The sequence below is a fragment of the Diaphorina citri genome, unplaced genomic scaffold (assembly GCF_000475195.1).
Source record: "Diaphorina citri unplaced genomic scaffold, Diaci psyllid genome assembly version 1.1 scaffold417, whole genome shotgun sequence".
In the NCBI taxonomy this organism is placed as follows: Eukaryota; Metazoa; Arthropoda; class Insecta; order Hemiptera; family Psyllidae; genus Diaphorina; species Diaphorina citri.
In genome coordinates, this window is record NW_007377852.1 from 124,613 (window position 1) to 143,750 (window position 19,138).

Below are 19,138 nucleotides of genomic sequence, written 5' to 3' on the forward strand. Positions count from 1 at the left end.
AGTCTCGCCTACAGTAAAGGAGAAAAATCAAGTTCAAGTGGGGATCCGGGCCCACTTGCCCCCTAAATGAATGCGGCCCTGCCTACGAGTTCAACCTTTTGTCAACTATGGAAATCGAACCTGGGGTCTCCTCTGTGGCAAGAAAGCTTGTCATTTGAATGATCTGATAAGAGACCCAATATTTCCCATTTAGGTGGTGGATTAACTCGAGACCACCAGAAGGATGCTCCAAATTTTCAGAGTCTCGCCTACAGTAAAGGAGAAAAATCAAGTTCAAGTGGGGATCCGGGCCCAATCGCCCCCTAAATGAATGCGCCCCTGCCTACGAGTTCAACCTTTTGTCAACTATGGAAATCGAACCTGGGGTCTCCTCTGTGGCAAGAAAGCTTGTCATTTGAATGATCTCGGAATTTCAAAGTTGTATTGAGGCCAGAATAAAGTCAGCAGATTTCAGTGTGCCGGTTTTGAACGATTTCGGGAAATGAGCATCAGTCATTGTGACATGGGTGTTTGAGTTATTCTATCCATACAATGTAGTTAGGAGTCCCACTTGGGATATCTCTCTGTCGGATAGCGGTTTAACCAGTCAGAACTGAAAAAAAGCCATAAAAGTAGTGCAACGGCAGCAAAAACGGCCAACTCGTTTGGTTCTCATTTCGTGCACCTTGATATTCCGGCAAACAAGTGTTTGAGTTATTCTATCCATACAATGTAGTTAGGAGTCCCACTTGGGATATCTCTCTGTCGGATACCGGTTTAACCAGTCAAAACTGAAAAAAAAGCCATAAAAGTAGTGCAACGGCAGCAAAAACGGCCAACTCGTTTGGTTCTCATTTCGTACACCTTGATATTCCGGCAAACACATGGAAAGTGACAATGTTGAGCAAGTTGCAGCTGGCGCAGGGAGCGGCAGTCAAGATAAAGAAGCGACCCAAGGCAAGGCGCAGAAAACGAGAAAGAGGGGGAAATATGAGTTCAACACATGGAAAGTGACGTTGTTGAGCAAGGTGCAGCTGGCGCAGGGAGCGGCAGTCAAGATAAAGAAGCGACCCAAGGCAAGGCGCAGAAAACGAGAAAGAGGGGGAAATATGAGTTCGACACATGGAAAGTGACGGTGTTGAGCAAGGTGTAGCTGGCGCAGAGAGCGGCAGTCAAGATAAAGAAGCGACCCAAGGCAAGGCGCAGAAAACGAGAAAGAGGGGGAAATATGAGTTCCCCACCAAAATGAAGAGACTGCTGGCGTGTAATCGGAATATGAGGAAGTATGTGAAACTGAGGAGAGTGGAAGGTAAGTTTTGCTTCTTTTTCTGAGACGTTAAGCTGTGCCCGCACATAGTCGATCGGCCGTCGATCTACATCGATTCACAATAAATTCACATCGATCGACGGCCATCAACTATATGTGTGAACACAGCTTAAGGGTTGAAGAACGTTCTTTCTAAAGCTGTGTTCATACTTAGTCGACGCTGTCGATCGACGAGGTGAAGAGGTGAATCAGCCGTCAACTATGTGTGGACACAGCTTAAGGGTTGAAGAACGTTCTTTCTAAAGCTGTGTTCATACTTAGTCGACGCTGTCGATCGACGAGGTGAAGAGGTGAATCTACATATATTGTCGAGGCAGTCAGTCGACATAGATCGATGTCGATCGACGGCCGTTGACTATGTGTGGACACAGCTTAAGGGTTGAAAAACTTTCGGTACTTGTGCAGAAGTCACATGTGTGGAAGTTTGCTCTCAAAGGAACTGGCACAAACGAGCAGTGACCAGTGTTATTATAGGGTTAGGTTAAACGCAAAAAGGAGTTTTCACAATTGGAGCAGTGATTGGTGTTATTATAGGGTTAGGTTAAATACAAAAAGGAGCTTTTCTTTTCCACGCACGTGACTTCTGTATAATTACCGAACTTTCTTTTCAAAACCCGTAAATTTCGACTCTCCCGGGAATCAAACCTAGGACCTCCGCTGTGCAAGCCTAGTGTGATACCCGTTCGGCTACGGAGGTTGATGTGCTAACTAAGTATGCACGAGTCCAGAGAAAAATGTTTATTTAAAATTTTCATTAACCGTTCGATTGTGATCAAAATACAGCCCAGTTTTCCCACATTTTCAAATAAGGACTTCGCTTTAGAATGCTACTACATTTCCCTCACAAACTACATTTCCCTCTAAAAACGTGTCCCCAGGATTAAAGTCGAAACATAAGGAGATCTTGAAAAGATTAACTGGAATCAAGCACAAGATTGATGTCGAGGAATATCTAAGGAAAACGCTAAAGAAGTTGAATCTGAAAGGATTTGATGACGATGAAAATGAATCCGAAGATAACCTCAATGGTAAGTGACTTACTAAGATTGATGAGACTAAAGCCAGCTATTCACTATCAGGTAGACCTAACAGACCTGATGAGCACACACACACTATCATTTAGACCTGATAGGTATGGCTGAAGAAGTCCCAATGTTAAGTCTACCTTATACCTGATGAGGACAGGACACACACCATCAGGTAGAACTGACTCTATCAGGTAGACTTGACACCTGATAGTGAGTGGCTGACCTAATAGTACTACCAGTAGATTGACGTTATTAAGACACTCAATTTACTATCAAGCACCATTCATAAAGACCAAATGGACTTTTAATCCGATGCTAGACACAAAATTGTACAGGTGCATTATAAAAGATGAAAAGAATTGACTTTGGTTGAATCCAGTACTAGATATGCGAGTTATTCTTGGTAATTTTCTTCTAAAGCTTTGAACTTTAACATTGATGAGTTTGTTGGCTGTGTTAAAACAAACTGATAGATTCTGACGTGACTTTGTGAAGGATTCATCTTGAAAAGGAGAACAATAGTAACTTATACTTCAACTGTGAAGAGTATAAGTCACTGGTGTTAAAACAAGTTTTCAGTAAGAATCAAAAATAATAAAGCTTCACTTTGGAACTTTAAAAACTTGCGGTATTCTTACATTGAAAAAAAAAAAAATCTGCCTTAAATGCAATCTAAGGAATGCTTCTTGGTCACAAATTCTTATATTCCCTTCTTTTTTTACCTTTATCATTTCATGACAATCTTCTGCAGAGCTGGATGATGTTGAGGAAGACACAAGATCTACTAAAGATGAAGATGCAGAGAGCTTCAACAGTGACCTGTTCTTGGAAAACAAGAAGGCGCCTGAGAGGATTCATTTCAAGAAGCTGAAGGCCAAGATGAAACGCTACCTGAAAGTGGGCTTCTACTATGCCGTCGATATCAAATATGTTGTAAGTAGGTAGACTGAGGGAGTAAAGGGACTCTTCAACATCCATGTCTATTTGGAACAGAAAAGTTTGGTTCGAAAATTTCCCCTGTACTCTGCACCTCCGGGTCAAGTGCTCTTAACCTCTCGGCCTGTCATAGTGTTAACTGACAAGCATAATTCTTTCAGGCAAAATTAAACCTGTGTGCCAGATAGAGTTCACCCGACAGGCCCCTGCTTGTTATGCAGAACCTGACGTAAGTTGCCGGCCTAACAGCTCCTCTTGCTTCACAGGTTCCCCGATGCTCCGCGGAACAATATCTCCCCATTCACATCCGCAACTTGAAGAACGCCCTTCGGAAATTTGAAAAGACGAAACCCACCATGATGTACATTCTGGCCGGCTACCAGAGACCAGGGATTCTGCCCAAGTTGACCCTCCCTGATGACGCCATCTCCAACAAAGATATCAAAATAAAAGCCGATCGGGACAAGACCCGGAAACGGATGAGATTCAAAGTCAGATCTTCAAGACGGAGGAGACAGAGGCCGAAGAAGTACAAGAAGTTGCAACTGGGGGATCTTTGTCCGGAGGTGAAAGAGTGGAAGAGGAACGTCCACGAGTTCAATAAGATGATGCATCGCAAGAAATGCTTCCGGAAGAGGCCCGAACGACCGAGAATGCTGAAAGGTAATCTTGTGAAGAATCTTGAATATTATTTTAAGTAATGCGTAAAATTTCTGGTTTAACCCTTCTGTCAGGTCTGGCGAGACCACTACCCTTTACCATTGTGATCAAAGGGGTACCTAGTGTGTTTTTTACCTGTCGCGAGTTTTGATTAATGAAAAGATACAATTTAATTATAAAATAATGAGAGTAGTAATATTTATTTTAATTTCCATTCTATTTTTTTTTTTACGATATGAGTAATTGAGTATAAATATCGAAATTAAATTTACGATATAAATGGGTAATATACGATAAAATAAAACAAATATATGTAGTAGTTATTTTTTTTAGAACAATGACGGGTTTTATTTCCCATGGGGGAATTTTTTTCGGAAATTCGATTGTACTAACCTCCCAAAGTGATCAGCCTTTGCAGAATATAAGGTAGACCATAAAATGTCTCCTGAAAATGGCAAAACTGTATTCTTTTTCTACTCTCCCGTGGTATACATATGTATAACGGAACATATTGTTTTGTAATATACCTGCATTGAAAACCCAGCCGGACCTCTACCTGGCTGTGAGGGTTTTAAAGAGAAAACGTTTTCTAGGGGCTGCAAAAATATTTATTTTTAATTTTTTCTAACGGGATATTAAACAATAGATGTTTTTTGAGGAATTAAAGAAGTCTACGATTATGTAATCAAAAAAAATAGCCCAAACATGCGAATGGTCTGGCCAGACCTGAATTTTGACAGAAGGGTTAAAACCTTATCATGTGTTACAGGACAAGTACTTTAAAACTTTTGTAGGTTGGTCTCAAGATCTACATTTTTCTTTCTAAAGAACAGGAAGCATTCGGTGGTCCCAAAATGAAATTAATAGCTATCCATTTTCTACTGGTTTCCTTTCATTGAGTTTCTCCAGTGTTCTATCTATTCAAATCCACATTCCATGGAGGTTCCATTGTACCTGCATTGTTTGCTGTGTGTGTTGCATCTGCATTAAATCATCACAACCATCTTCTGGTACATCCATTCTTTCAGGCAACCGCATCCCGCTGGGCAAGAAAGGTCCAGACTTCGGCTACGTGGCCGACCACCGTCCTGAGTTGTACAACTACGCCGACAGTGACATCAGCTGCCACAGTCATGAAGACTCCCCTGAATCCGATGAAGACTCAGTGGTACCTATCTCCTTCAAAGACATCGCTGACCGCAAACCCATCTGTGCGGAGAGTGTAGATGATGAAGAAGTTATTGAAGAGGATCCCATTGAGCCAGTGGAAGAATACAGGAAGAAATCCACAAGGAGGAAGGTTCGGCCCAATGCGCTGCTGCAGGAGATATTCAACGAGTGTCTGCAGCAATTTGAAGCTCAGCTTAGAGCCAAACCAGATGCCTCGGGGAGTCAAGGTGTTGTAGTGTCCGTCACTCAACAACCCAAACCTCGGGAAAGTCTGGGAGATGTCGATCTGTTTTAGTAGCCCTGTTGATGTTGATGCTTGTGGTGCTTTTTCTTTAGTTCCAAAGTTTAATTGTTTTGTTTGGTTGTTTCTCAATTAGTCATTGCCTTTGTGTTACCTATTTACATATTTTGAAATGAGAGGGGATAAGGAAGGCATTATTGTGAAGAACCTGAACTTTAAAAAGTAGGTAACTATTGAAATTTCTCAATTAGTCACTGCCTTTGTTTTACCTATTTACATATTTTGAAATGAGAGGGGATAAGGAAGGCATTATTGTGAAGAACCTGAACTTTAAAAAGTAGGTAACTATTGAAGATGTAGGTCTTGTACACAGATCTACGAGTAGGTCTGGAAGATTTTTCTTCAACTCTCATCAGAACAGACTTGAACTTCAAGTGAAGAATACACTTGGTTCAGTTTTAGCTTATCAGTTCCAAGTTCTAACCAATCTACCATGAGAACAGACTTGAACTTCAAGTGAAGAATACACTTGGTTCAGTTTTAGCTTATCAGTTCCAAGTTCTAACCAATCTACATTCACCTGCTTGGAGTACACTTAAGTCCATGCAAAAGTTTACAAGTACTCTTCACCCATACGCACTTTTATAATTACTAATAATTACACCTTGTTAGGTGGGTACTTGAACAAACAATAGTTTTATAATACTTACAATAGGTAAATTGTTTTACCTATAATACTTACATAAAGATTAATGGATGACGGGTCATTGTTCAAGTAATTTAGTAGGTACTTTAATAAGTGGGTACCTACAGTAACCTACTTCGTACTCAGTATTGTACCTACATACGTTCCGAAAATAAATGGGATTCAGAATGCGTTTCGTTCAATTGATGGCTGTTTTGTTCAAAGCTTTGAAAACAATCATGGAACCAGAAAATTATTAACTCTGCCGAGAATCGAACCCGAACCCTCCGATGTGCAAGCCTAGTTTGATACCCACTCAGTCTATAGGAGGTTGTTTGGATAACTTCAGTAAAGCTTGGTTAGGTTTGTACCTTCTTGGTTACCCTAAAAAAGTGGTTATTTGTAGGTTTTCTTCCAATTTCCATCCTTTCAACTTTCAAAGTAGGTAAGTAAATAAGTTGAGTTATATTCCACATTCTCCTAAGCCTTCAAAATTTTCACATGTCTTCTTCATGTTTCTTGTGCTCTCTCTCTCTCTCTCTCTCTCTCTCTTTCTTCTTCTTCATCTTCTTCTCTGTCTCTACCTTGAAGAAGATGGGAACATCCATTCTCTTCACCAAACACAGAGGCATTCCAAATGTTCCGAAGTCAATTAGCGGTTGTGAAGATAGATTGGAACCGAATTCCATTGCCAAACGCCTAATGGGCCTCCCTCCACCTAAATTTCCAGGAGATGAGTGCTAAAGTTGGATGAGTGTCTCTTTTAATTGAAAATCGTTTTTAGACCCACCTAGCCCCTGTCCAAGTTATAAGTGGACCAATATTTCCGCTTAATGTCTAGGTAATGTACCTACGAGTTATGTAGTTATTATGTACAATATACATCACATGTCAGAATATTACGAGATCATCATATTCTGCTGTGATATGAAAGGAGGAAAAAAACGCACCAAATCATAAGTTTGGAAATTCTGTTATCCAGATGTTATCAACCCAAACCATAAGTTCTGATGAATTGACAAATCTGCACAAGATATTATCAGATCACTTAAAGTTCAGAGTCAGACCATCATTACAATATCATCATCAATAACTACGCTACCTTGAATCTTTATTGAGGAAAATGGAAGATATTAGACAGATTTCGAAAGATCAAAAGAATTGACTTTGGTTGCATCCAGTACTAGATATGCGAGTTATTCTTGGTAATTTTCTTCTAAAGCTTTGAACTTTAACAGTGATGAGTTTGTTGGCTGTGTTAAAACAAACTGATAGATTCTGACGTGACTGTGAAGGATTCATCTTGAAAAGGAGAACAATAGTAAATTATACTTCAACTAAGAAGAGTTCACTGGTGTTAAAACAAGTTTTCAGTAAGAATCAAAAATAATAAAGCTTCACTTTGGAACTTTAAAAACTTACGGTATTCTTACATTGAAAAAAAAATCTGCCTTAAATGCGATCTAAGGAATGCTTCTTGGTCACAAATTCTTATATTCCCTTCTTTTTTTACCTTTATCATTTCATGACAATCTTCTGCAGAGCTGGATGATGTTGAGGAAGACACAAGATCTACTAAAGATGAAGATGCAGAGAGCTTCAACAGTGACCTGTTCTTGGAAAAATCTTAAAGATAATTTTGTTTTCTTCAAATTGATATTTGGTTCGACTAAAAAAGTTGTTCAAATTTGAAATATTAATCAAAAAGTAAAAAAAAGTCAAATGCGTACCTTTACCCCACATATGTATTAGTAAATGAAGAAAATTTTCAAATTGAAAATGACGAAAAAAAAATGTTTAAACAAAAAAAAGCCAAATTTCTCTAAAGGTTTCAAGTTGATATCTATCACCGTTTTCTCAAAAAAAGCCAGCGATGTTTAAACAAAAAAAAGCCAAATTTCTCTAAAGGTTTCAAGTTGATATCTATCACCGTTTTCTCAAAAAAAGCCAGCGCACCTTTACCCCACTGCGTACCTTTGCCCCACCCTACCCTACATTATCAACTTGGTAATTTTAACACATTCACCAATGTGGGGTGTGGATTTGGTAATAATGACAGATCATATCTTTGAACATCGACTTTGTAAAATAATTGTTTGTTTTTAATTGTTTAGTTGTTTTTATCCATTAATAAGTCTCTTGTTTTCATTATAAACTTCGTAATCTTGACATATCCGCTAATACTCTTGTTAATACGTAAAAGATATAAGCGTGGTGATATTGGCACATCCACCAATTTCTCTAATAATGTGTTGTAAACCTATCCACTAATAGGTCATACCTTTAGACCGCGTTTTACGAATTCGAAGTTGGCTTCAATTCTGGATTGAACTCAATCCTAGATTGATCTCAATTCTGATTTGGTAAACCCTGCTCTTATTGACTTCGTAATCTTAACACATCCACTAATCGGTACATACAAGTTATAAGCGTGGTATACTTGATACATCCACCAATTTTCATAAGTACCAAAAAAATTTACTTGGAGAAAAAAAAACGACTAACAAAAGATATTGGACTCAAGGCTAAATACCAAATTATAGGTACAAGAGGTACTAACCATAGTCACCTTACAAAGTAGAAGAAAAGTAAACAACAACAAGAAGAACTTACCTACTGACACAGTCATGAACATGATAGCCTACTTACCTTACACCCTGACATAATGACTAGATTTAAACATTTCGATAGGAAGTTTACAATAATACCCAAGTTTAAAAGAATAGTAATAATAAATTGTAATGAATTATGAACTTGTAAAACGACCATAGTCACCTTACAAAGTAGAAGAAAAGTAAACAACAACAAGAACTTACCTACTGACACAGTCATGAACATGATAGCCTACTTACCTTACACCCTGACATAATGACTAGAATTAAACATTTCGATAGGAAGTTTACAATAATACCCAAGTTTAAAAGAATAGTAATAATAAATTGTAATGAATTATGAACTTGTAAAACGTTGTGTAACCGAAAACTACAGTTGTAATATTTTTTGCAATAATTATTTATAATTTACATATCTATTCGTAAGGATATAGTTGGATTGAGTTTTCATTGGACAATGTTTTGTATTGTGTTGTTGCTATGTCTTGTCATGAGTCAGTGAGCTGCAGAGTATCCGTCCGAAAAATATTAAAATGTTGACTTTAAATCAGGGCCGAAAATCGGAAATGTTGGATTTTTGGTCAATTGTGTATTTGTGTCATAATTTTTACCTAAATGAGTTAATAAAAAAAGTATTGATCTTTTAGTTTTGAGCCCCATCGGTCTTTTGAGAGCCCTGTAGTGATCCTTTTTTAGAGAGAGTTCTAGAGGTCTTGAAACAGGTAGTGCTTGCCTCATCTGCACCTGCAATCGGTTGAATTAATCTTTCACAGAGACCCATTCCAAGTTTAGTCAATTTACTCAAGTTTATTCTTTATGTTCAAAGTTCAATATCGGCGCAAACGACCTATTTTCCGTAGTCTAAAACGCCCTAAAGGAAAAAAAGGTTCAATGTCTTTTCATAATTCTAGTACCAGTAAAATTACTGTAAGAGTACAACTCATATTACTCTTGGGATGTCCCTGATGTTAGATAAGTGGAAACGATTGAGACCGGAGTATGTAAAAACATCCATTGGGAATGCCATTTGCATAAATATGATCTAAAGAATATTTGCATAAATATTATGTTAAAGAATAAATTATCCCTTGCATTTTCCGAAATGAAATTTGCGTATCACCCATCCCTTCATCTCGATAGCGAAGATTTGAGGGGGGTTTTGGAAATGAGGGAGATTTTTTGTTATCTAACAAAAAAATCGGGCCAAAAAAAAATAATAATGCCTAATACCTGCAATCAGTTGAATTAATCTTTCACAGAGATCCATTCCAATTTTAGTCAATTTACTCAAGTTTATTCTTTATGTTCAAAGTTCAATATCGGCGCAAACGACCTATTTTCCGTAGTCTAAAACGCCCTAAAGGAAAAAAAAAAGGTTCAATGTCTTTTCATGATTCTAGTACCAGTAAAATTACTATACGAGTACTACTCATATTACTCCTGGGATGTCCCTGATGTTAGATAAGTGGAAACGATTGAGGCTGGACGATGTAAAAACATCCATTGGGAATGCTATTTGCATAAATATGATGTAAAGAATATTTGCATAAATATTATGTAAAGAATAAATTATCCCTTGCATTTTCCGAAATGAAATTTGCGTATCACCCTTCCCTTCATAATTTCATATCAATAGCAAAAAATCTGAGGGGAGGGGGGTTGGAAATGGGGGAGCGCAATTGGAATTTCGATTAAAAAAAAAACTGATAAATTGATCAATTAAAAAGAATATTTTTTGGGGATTTTTTTTTTATGAAATCCTCCCATCTTGGCTCTAAAATCCGAACACTTTTCCGAGGCTTAAGTAGTCTAGAAAGTTCCTAGGAAAAGCATGCTGGTAAAGTACAGCGACCGTGGACTTTTAAATAGCAAATAGGAATGTCTTATATTTGAGTATACCGGTATACCAAGAAAACCTAAAACGCGCGTTTTCTTATCACAAATTGTGGTGGGGAAAAGGGAAATGGAACATTGCCTGGCATTGTACCATTAATACCCTATCACCCACCATTAACACCCGAGAGGAAGATAGGTACGACTAAAGTTGGAAAACTCACATGTTGAAACCTAAGCACATTGAAAAAAATCTGGTGTGAACATCACACGACTTTCTATTACATTTCTCAACTGTAAGTCGGACAGTTCTAAAAGTTTCACCATTCGATTCCCATTAGATTAGAGTTTAGTTGGGTATGTAATCGGTACCTAATAAGCCGCTTAAGATATTATATCTATCTAGATTCCAGAGCGCGGATTTCGCGATTATGTTCGCGCATTTCGCGATTATGTTCGCGGATTTGGCGATTTTGTTCGCGGATTTTGCGATTATGTTCGCGGATTTGGCAATTATGTTCGCGGATTCGCGTCCCGAATCGACATTTTGGATATTTGGCAAGCCTATTGTTAGCCATTAGATTAGAGTTTAGTTGGGTATGTAATCGGTACCTAATAAGCCGCTTAAGATATTATATCTATCTAGATTCCATCAGATCTTTCGTACCTATACTTACCAATATAATTTGAACTTTTCCTCAAACTAAAGTGTTAGTTAAATTTTTAATCAGCTACTTCATCTCATAGTGACTCATTTGGCCAGCCTAGTTAGCTTAGTTGGTAGTGCGTCTGTCTTGTAAGCGCTAGGCCGCGGGTTCGATTCCCGCCCGGGGCTTTAAGCCGATGTAGTTGCTTTTAGTTCGTAATGTATTCTTCGAGTAGATGATCATCTAATAATAAATTATTGTAATTGAATCTCAGTTATAATTTTATTGAGTAATTTGAGTCATAATAAAATTGAATAACTCGTCTAATTGACTCTTCTAAGTTGTGTCCAATTCTAAATTCTTATGCGAGTCGTAGGTAAATACCTACATCTGAAGATTTGATTTCCTTGGGAGATAACTGAAATAATCCTTGAGTGGCGTAGAAATAAATCAACTTGAATTTTTTACATGACGTCTATCCCATAAGTCAAACAATTTTATTATTTTTTTAAGCCGATGTAGTTGCTTTTAGTTCGTAATGTATTCTTCGAGTAGATGATCATCTAATTATTGTAATTGAATCTCAGTTATAATTTTATTGAGTAACTTGAGTCATAATAAAATTGAATAACTCGTCTAATTGACTCTTCTAAGATGTGTCCAATTCTAAATTCTTATGCGAGTCGTAGGTAAATACATCTGAAGATTCGATTTCCTTGGGAGATAACTGAAATAATCCTTGAGTGGCGTAGAAATAAATCAACTTGAATTTTTTACATGACGTCTATCCCATAAGTGACACTTAAAGGAAAACAATCTAAAGAAAAGGAATTTCAATAAAAACCCCAAGAGAAAAAAGTAAAAACATAGAAGTACATATAACTGTAATTAGGTATAAACGCTATAAACCATCTAAGGTAAATCCAAAATACCTAGGTTCTTCATCCAAATTGACCTTATGACAGGTATTTTAAGCATTCAAGCTTAACTTCTTGTCATAAATACCAATCGTTACCCACGATTAGACCTCGCTAAATTTTCCCCTGTGATAACCCCCTCAACCACCACCCGAAGTCCCCCACTGACGTTGATTATAGATAAATAAGTATCCTATTATCTCCCTACAGTCCCTACCCTACGATATACCCCACTGCCCTTCAACATAAACATGTCCATTTGACGTTCTCAACTTCAAAAACACAACTGTTCCATTTGTATTTGTCTGTACGAGTGTCCCGTACACACTTTTTCGCAGTAAATTATGTCTAATACACACTTCAGCTTACATGTGTGTGTCCAATACATGATGGTGTCATCTGTGATTACATATTTGTCTGTACGTGTGTCCCGTACACACTTTTTCGCAGTAAATTATGTCTAATACACACTTCAGCTTACATGTGTGTGTCCAATACATGATGGTGTCATCTGAGTTCCCATTCCCAGCAGGGGGAATCTTATGACATCGCCCGGCCAATGGAACATGTGTGAATTACTTAACAAATTGGGCAATTTAATAAGACATAAATAGTTTAGTATATTAGTAAATATATAAATAGTTCACTCTTAGTACATATGTAAGGTGTAATGCAGTGGCACATTGCGTGTTCTACATGAAAGCTGAGAAAAAATTACTCATAGGATGCCACGAGTTTTATAGGGTGGAAGAACTCTGCGTTATTTCCCCTGATTTGAGTGTTGGAATGCAAGATTAGAGTGCCGATTTTCCTCACATGTTAGAGTTTCGGAACCCAGTCACTCGATTGGGATTAAGACACCCTAGTTTTCTTTTCCTCCCTCAGTGTAGGGATCTAAATAAGTACTCGGGGATCTAGGGAAGTACTGCTTTCCTAGATCCTTACCGTTTTTTTCTCCATCTTCCGGAGCTCAATCGTGGATTCTAATAACACTCGTATTTATGAACAAGAATGCTCGTTCTTAGATCAGTCTCAAGTCAAAATTGACGAATCAAATGCCTTGAGACTATGCTTAGCACGAACTTAAGAGCCAGCATTTTGTTGTCTACTGATTACAAAGTGACTGCGAAACCATCAAAGCTACTGCAACTAATTATGGTGTGATGAGTTGATATATCATTTCAGACATTACAGTTATGACACCTTAAGCTGTGTCCACACTTAGTGGACGGCCGTCGATCGATGGTCGCGGGTTCGATTCCCACCCGAGGCGGATTTTATCCTAAACAGATGAGGTTTTTTCTCGGAACGGCCGGCTTTCTTTTATCTCGTTTTTCTTATCTCCGCCTTCGGAACGATAAGACCTTAGCACTTACATACAGTTCCCTCTGTCATAATTCTTAAAAAAGAAAAAAAAAATCTCATATGGGACTGTCATTCATTCGTTTTCTCTAATCAATATAGCTCACTAACTTATCCCTGACGGGTATCACTCTCTACTGTCTATTCGTATTTTTTTATTCGTAAGTACAAAATTCTCGGGTTTTCGTACGTAAATCCCTTGGGTAATTTGCAGTGATAACATTTTCCTTTTCCTCACAGTGATAACATTTTCCTTTTCCTCACTTGATGGCAAGTAGCTTGATGGGTATTTGATTGCTTTGGCTATGAATGTTTGAACTCGAGAAGGATTAGTACTAGTATCTAATATTTAGTAAAGTTACCACCAAAGAGGATCAATAGGTCCCTATACAAACCCGTTATAGTGGGTAATAATAATAGTGCTTATTTATACTGCTCGCATAGGACTGAAAAGTCCCTTTACTCCAGCAGTAGGCTACTACTATTATTGTGGTCAAATTCTCAAATTATATTGAGGATAAAATTCCATACCTCAGCTGGGATTGAACCCACGCCCTCCTGTTTACCAGGAAAAGAAGAGAATTAAGTAAATTTTGGGAGAGAGAAATTTTGGGAGAGCAGAAAGTAGATTGGTAGAGAGGAAACTGAAAGAACTTTTCGTATTAGTGGTTGTATCAAATAAAAACTTAAGGTAGAAACACACTACCATCACGTCACGTGAAGTCATGGGGAGTGAAAAAGATGTACCTAGTTCAAAGTTTTCCCATAATATTGTTATAGATTGTAGGTAATTTCGTTCAGGACAGCCACACTACCATCACGTATCACGTCACGTGACGTGGTGGTAGTGTTTCTACTTTTATAGCTTCCAGGTGTATTTTCCTTTTGAAAAACCGACCATTCTTTGTTCTTCTTACGTCTTTTTCTTGGCAGCTTTTGAAACACGAATCTCCAACTCCAACTCAATTACCTAGGTACCTACCGACGAAATGCGATTCCGTCGTAGTTTAGAAAGATAACAATGAAAAAAAAAAGGCAAAAAGAAAAACGAGCTTTTCTCCAAGATAAGTAAAAAGTTATCACTACACTTCCTTCTCTTGGGAAAAAAGAGTTTTCCACCAGCAGATCTGAATACCACTCATGGGGTTACAGAATATACTGTACATCTGTTTAGGTTCCCCTTTTGACAACTCACGACTCGCCACTGTAGTAACGTTTGGTTACTTTATTGGTACCTAGCAACATATTTTGGTAATTTAATAGTAGGTCTGGTTGAATATGTTTTATTGAATTTACTTTTCAAGAAGACCGAGGCGACATTGACAGATAATAACAATGGGGAATGGCGGAACAGTGCTGGAGACGCCCGACGGAAATATTGAGGAACTAAAAGAAGAGTGCTTATTTCACATACCTAACGTCCTCAGATTGATTAGGTAGATGGAATATTAGAAGGTTGAATGAAAATTTGTATTGATGGAACCAAAACGCCTTGAAATCAGAAGAATATACTGAAAATTTGAAAAGCTGAGGCCTTCAACTTGAAACTGATTTCTTATATTGATATTCGTCTAAGACTAGGTCTCATAAATCCCATTGCGTGGCCCATGACGTCATTTTTTGCCATCATCAAACGGGTAAGGCTAAAGGTACTAACTAGGTACTACAACAAAAACATCAGTACCAACAATAACAACAACGTCAACCAAGTTTTGTTATAAAAAGAGTCCTTTTGATGTACCTAGTTTTTAAATATTCTACCTACATAATTGCTTTTGCAGTTTTTAGGTCTCTCATCTCATCTTCAGAGTGATTGTTCTTTCAATTCCAGGTCCTTCATGATTGTTCTTCACTTCGTCTAATTTACTATCAAAGTGTTGAGAAGCTTTGAAGTAATACATTGTTTTGTCCTTTTCATCAAAACGTAATAATGGTTTTGTTTAGTGAATTATTACCTTTCTGGCGGTATTTAGATGTGAGTTCTCATTCACATCATAAAATGCATTTCAAGTTTTTTTTAGTATACTCGTGCACCTCTTTGTAACTGTTGGGTATGCTGTTATTTTTCTTGAAACTGTCTCTGTAAGTCTGTACTACTGTCCGCTAGTTCACTTCCACTAAGATAATAATCTAGTCGAGATTTTCCACTAAGATAGTAATTTGGTAGAGATCTGCTGTGGATCTCTGACTTGATCTTGGTGAAATATGATTTCCGGTGGAAAAAAATGTGTTTTATTCAGATCTTTGGTGCTTTGTGGAATTGAAAATCCATTGCGATCTTTTTTCGTACTGCCACTAGGTCATGTACAACTACCTTGTACATATTATTAAAGTTTTTTAATCTAAGGCCAGCCACTCACTATCATGTATCAGGTAGACCTGACAGGCGGACCTGACCAAGTGGATCTGTTATGTCTACCTGATAGTGAGGGGCTGGCTTAACGTGCACACTGTTTCAGGCACCAGGCTTAAATCGGTGAACAGCCGGTTATTGGCCTTATCATTGTGCTGCTCTCTCTCTCTCTCTCTTTGCGCAACCCTTGATTAGCTGGAATAACTTGGATAATTTTTAGAGTGGTGTGAGATGAGTAGGTATGTTTAGTGGTTAGTACCAATCCCATCTTTTCGTTATTTCTTCCTTATGTTTGCAGCTATGAGACTTGGTCGGAATAGTTATAGTTCAGTTACCCCACACGTCTGAGTTTTCTTTGTTAGTCGTGAGAATGGCAATCCTCACATCTGAAGAGATGAGAGTGAAAGTGATGAAATATGCCACTCTATTGTTCCCCTAACATGGCCAACCATTCGATTCGGCGTGAAAAATCACATTGATTAGAATATTCACATCCGAATGACCAAATGTTTTCGATGTCTCTTTATGTACGTACGTACGTACTATGTACTACAGGTTTAATGGGAAAAGGTGGTATACAAAATATCGCAAGAATATGCTATCCCGGTATGGTCCAAGGACGCGACTGTAACAATTTGGTAAAAATCGGACAGTCACTCATCCAGATATCAACCAAAGTCCCATTTTCCTTTTCCTCACAGTGATAACATTTTCCTTTCCCTCACTTGATAGCAAGTACCTTGATGGGTATTTGATTACTTTGGCTATGAATGTTCGAACTCGAGAAGGATTAGTACTAGTACCTAATATTTAGTAAAGTTACCACCAAAGAGGATCAATAGGTCCCTACAAACCCGTTATAGTGGGTACTGGTTGTATCAAATAAAACCTTAAGGTAGAAACACACTACCATCAGGTCACGTCACGTGAAGTCATGGGGAGTGAAAAAGATGTACCTAGTTCAAAGTTTTCCCATAATATTGTTATAGATTGTAGGTAATTTCGTTCAGGACAGCCACACTACTATCACGTCACGTGACGTCACGTGACGTCACGTGGTGGCAGAGTGTTTCTAGTTTTATAGCTTCTAATAGGTGTATTTCCTTTTTGAAAAACTGACCATTCTTTGCTCTTCTTACTTCTTTTTCTTGGCAGCTTTTGAAACACGAATCTCCAACTCAATTACCTAGGTAGGTACCTACCAAATGCGATTCCGTCGTAGTTTAGAAAGATAACAATGAAAAAAAAGGCAAAAAGAAAAACGAGCTTTTCTCCAAGATAAGTAAAAAGTTATCACTACACTTCCTTCTCTTGGGAAAAAAGAGTTTTCAGAAAACGTCCTCAGATTGATTAGGTAGATGGAATATTAGAAGGTTGAATGAAAATTTGTATTGATGGAACCAAATACGTTCTCAGATTGATTAGGTAGATGGAATATTAGAAGGTTGAATGAAAATTTGTATTGATGGAACCAAAACGCCTCGAAATCAGCAGAATATACTGAAAATTTGAAAAGCTGAGGCCTTCAACTTGAAACTAATAATAATGAGAATGGTTTATTTCAACGTAACTATAAAAATATCTTCCTTTTGTTCCTATATAAGTACCCCCAGTGGTACTTTTCAGGAACGGTTTGAATGATTTATTTCATTAAAATTCTTGCTTCTGTCTTATATTGATATTCGTCTAAGACTAGGTCTCATAAATCCCATTGTGTGGCCCATGACGTCATTTTTCCCATCATCAAACGGGTAAGGCTAAAGCTACTAACTAGGTAGGTACTACAACAAAAACATCAGTACCAACAATAACAACAACAACAACGTCAACCAAGTTTTGTTATAAAAAGAGTCCTTTTGATGTAGTTTGTAAATATTCTAGGTATGTACCTAATTGCACTTGCAGTTTTTAGATCTCTCATCTTCAGAGTGATTGTTCTTTCAATTCCAGGTCCTTCATGATTGTTCTTCATTTCGTCTAATTTACTATCAAAGTGTTGAGAAGCTTTGAAGTGATACATTGTTTTGTTTTCATCAAGATGTAATAGTGGTTTTGTTTAGTGAATTATTACCTATCTGGCGGTATTTAGATGTGAGTTCTCATTCACATCATAAAATGTATTTCAAGTTTTTTTAGTATACTCGTGCACCTCTTTGTAACTGTTGTGTATGCTGTTATTTTTCTTGAAACTGTCTCTGTAAGTCTGTACTACTGTCCGCTAGTTCACTTCCACTAAGATAATAATCTAGTCGAGGAAAGAGTTTTCAGAAAACGTTCTCAGATTGATTAGGTAGATGGAATATTAGAAGGTTGAATGAAAATTTGTATTGATGGAACCAAAACGCCTCGAAATCAGAAGAATATACTGAAAATTTGAAAAGCTGAGGCCTTCAACTTGAAACTGATTTCTAATATTGATATTCGTCTAAGACTAGGTCTCATAAATCCCATTGTGTGGCCCATGACGTCATTTTTTGCAATCATCAATCGGGTAAGGCTAAAGCTACTAACTAGGTACTACAACAAAAACATCAGTACCAACAATAACAACAACAACAACAACAACAACGTCAACCAAGTTTTGTTATAAAAAGAGTCCTTTTGATGTAGTTTGTAAATATTCTAGGTATGTACCTAATTGCTCTTGCAGTTTTTAGATCTCTCATTTTCAGAGTGATTGTTCTTTCAATTCCAGGTCCTTCATGATTGTTCTTCATTTCGTCTAATTTACTCTCAAAGTGTTGAGAACCTTTGAAGTAATACATGGTTTTATCCTTTTCATCAAAACGTAATAATGGTTTTGTTTAGTGAATTATTACCTATCTGGCGGTATTTAGATGTGAGTTTCTCATTCACACCATAAAATGTATTTCAAGTTTTCAAGTATACCTACTCGTGCACCTCCATGTAACTGTTGGGCATGCTGTTATTTTTCTTGAAACTGTCTCTGTAAGTCTGTACTACTGTCCGCTAGTTTCCACTAAGATAGTAATCTGGTAGAGATTTTCCACTAAGATAGTAATCTGGTAGAGATCTGCTGTGGATCTCTGACTTCATCTTGGTGAAATATGATTTCCGGTGGAAAAAATATGTGTTTTATTCAGATCTTTGGTGCTTTGTGGAATTGAAAATCCATTGCGATCTTTTTTCGTACTGCAACTAGGTCATGTACAACTACCTCTGGTAGAGATCTGCTGTGGATCTCTGACTATATCTTGGTGGAATATGAATTCCGGTGGAAAAAATATATGTTTTATTCAGATCTTTGGTGCTTTGTGGAATTGAAAATCCATTGCGATCTTTTTTCGTACTGCAACTAGGTCATGTACAACTACCTTGTACATATTATTAAAGTTTTTTTTTAATCTAAGGCCAATCATTCACTATC

The 19,138-nt window shown here is 37.5% G+C and overlaps 1 protein-coding gene across 1 annotated transcript; it reads left to right on the forward strand.

The window, feature by feature from the left end:
• The first annotated feature begins 439 nt into the window (after positions 1–439).
• LOC103508624 lies at positions 440–5,827 on the forward strand. Its single transcript, XM_008473180.2, has 7 exons — positions 440–679; positions 1,097–1,288; positions 2,185–2,334; positions 3,086–3,267; positions 3,537–3,933; positions 4,959–5,567; positions 5,683–5,827. Exons 2-6 carry the CDS (start codon positions 1,102–1,104, stop codon positions 5,393–5,395), a joined length of 1,353 nt encoding a protein of 450 aa, XP_008471402.1. The 5' UTR covers positions 440–679; positions 1,097–1,101; the 3' UTR covers positions 5,396–5,567; positions 5,683–5,827.
• Positions 5,828–19,138: the final 13,311 nt, after the last annotated feature.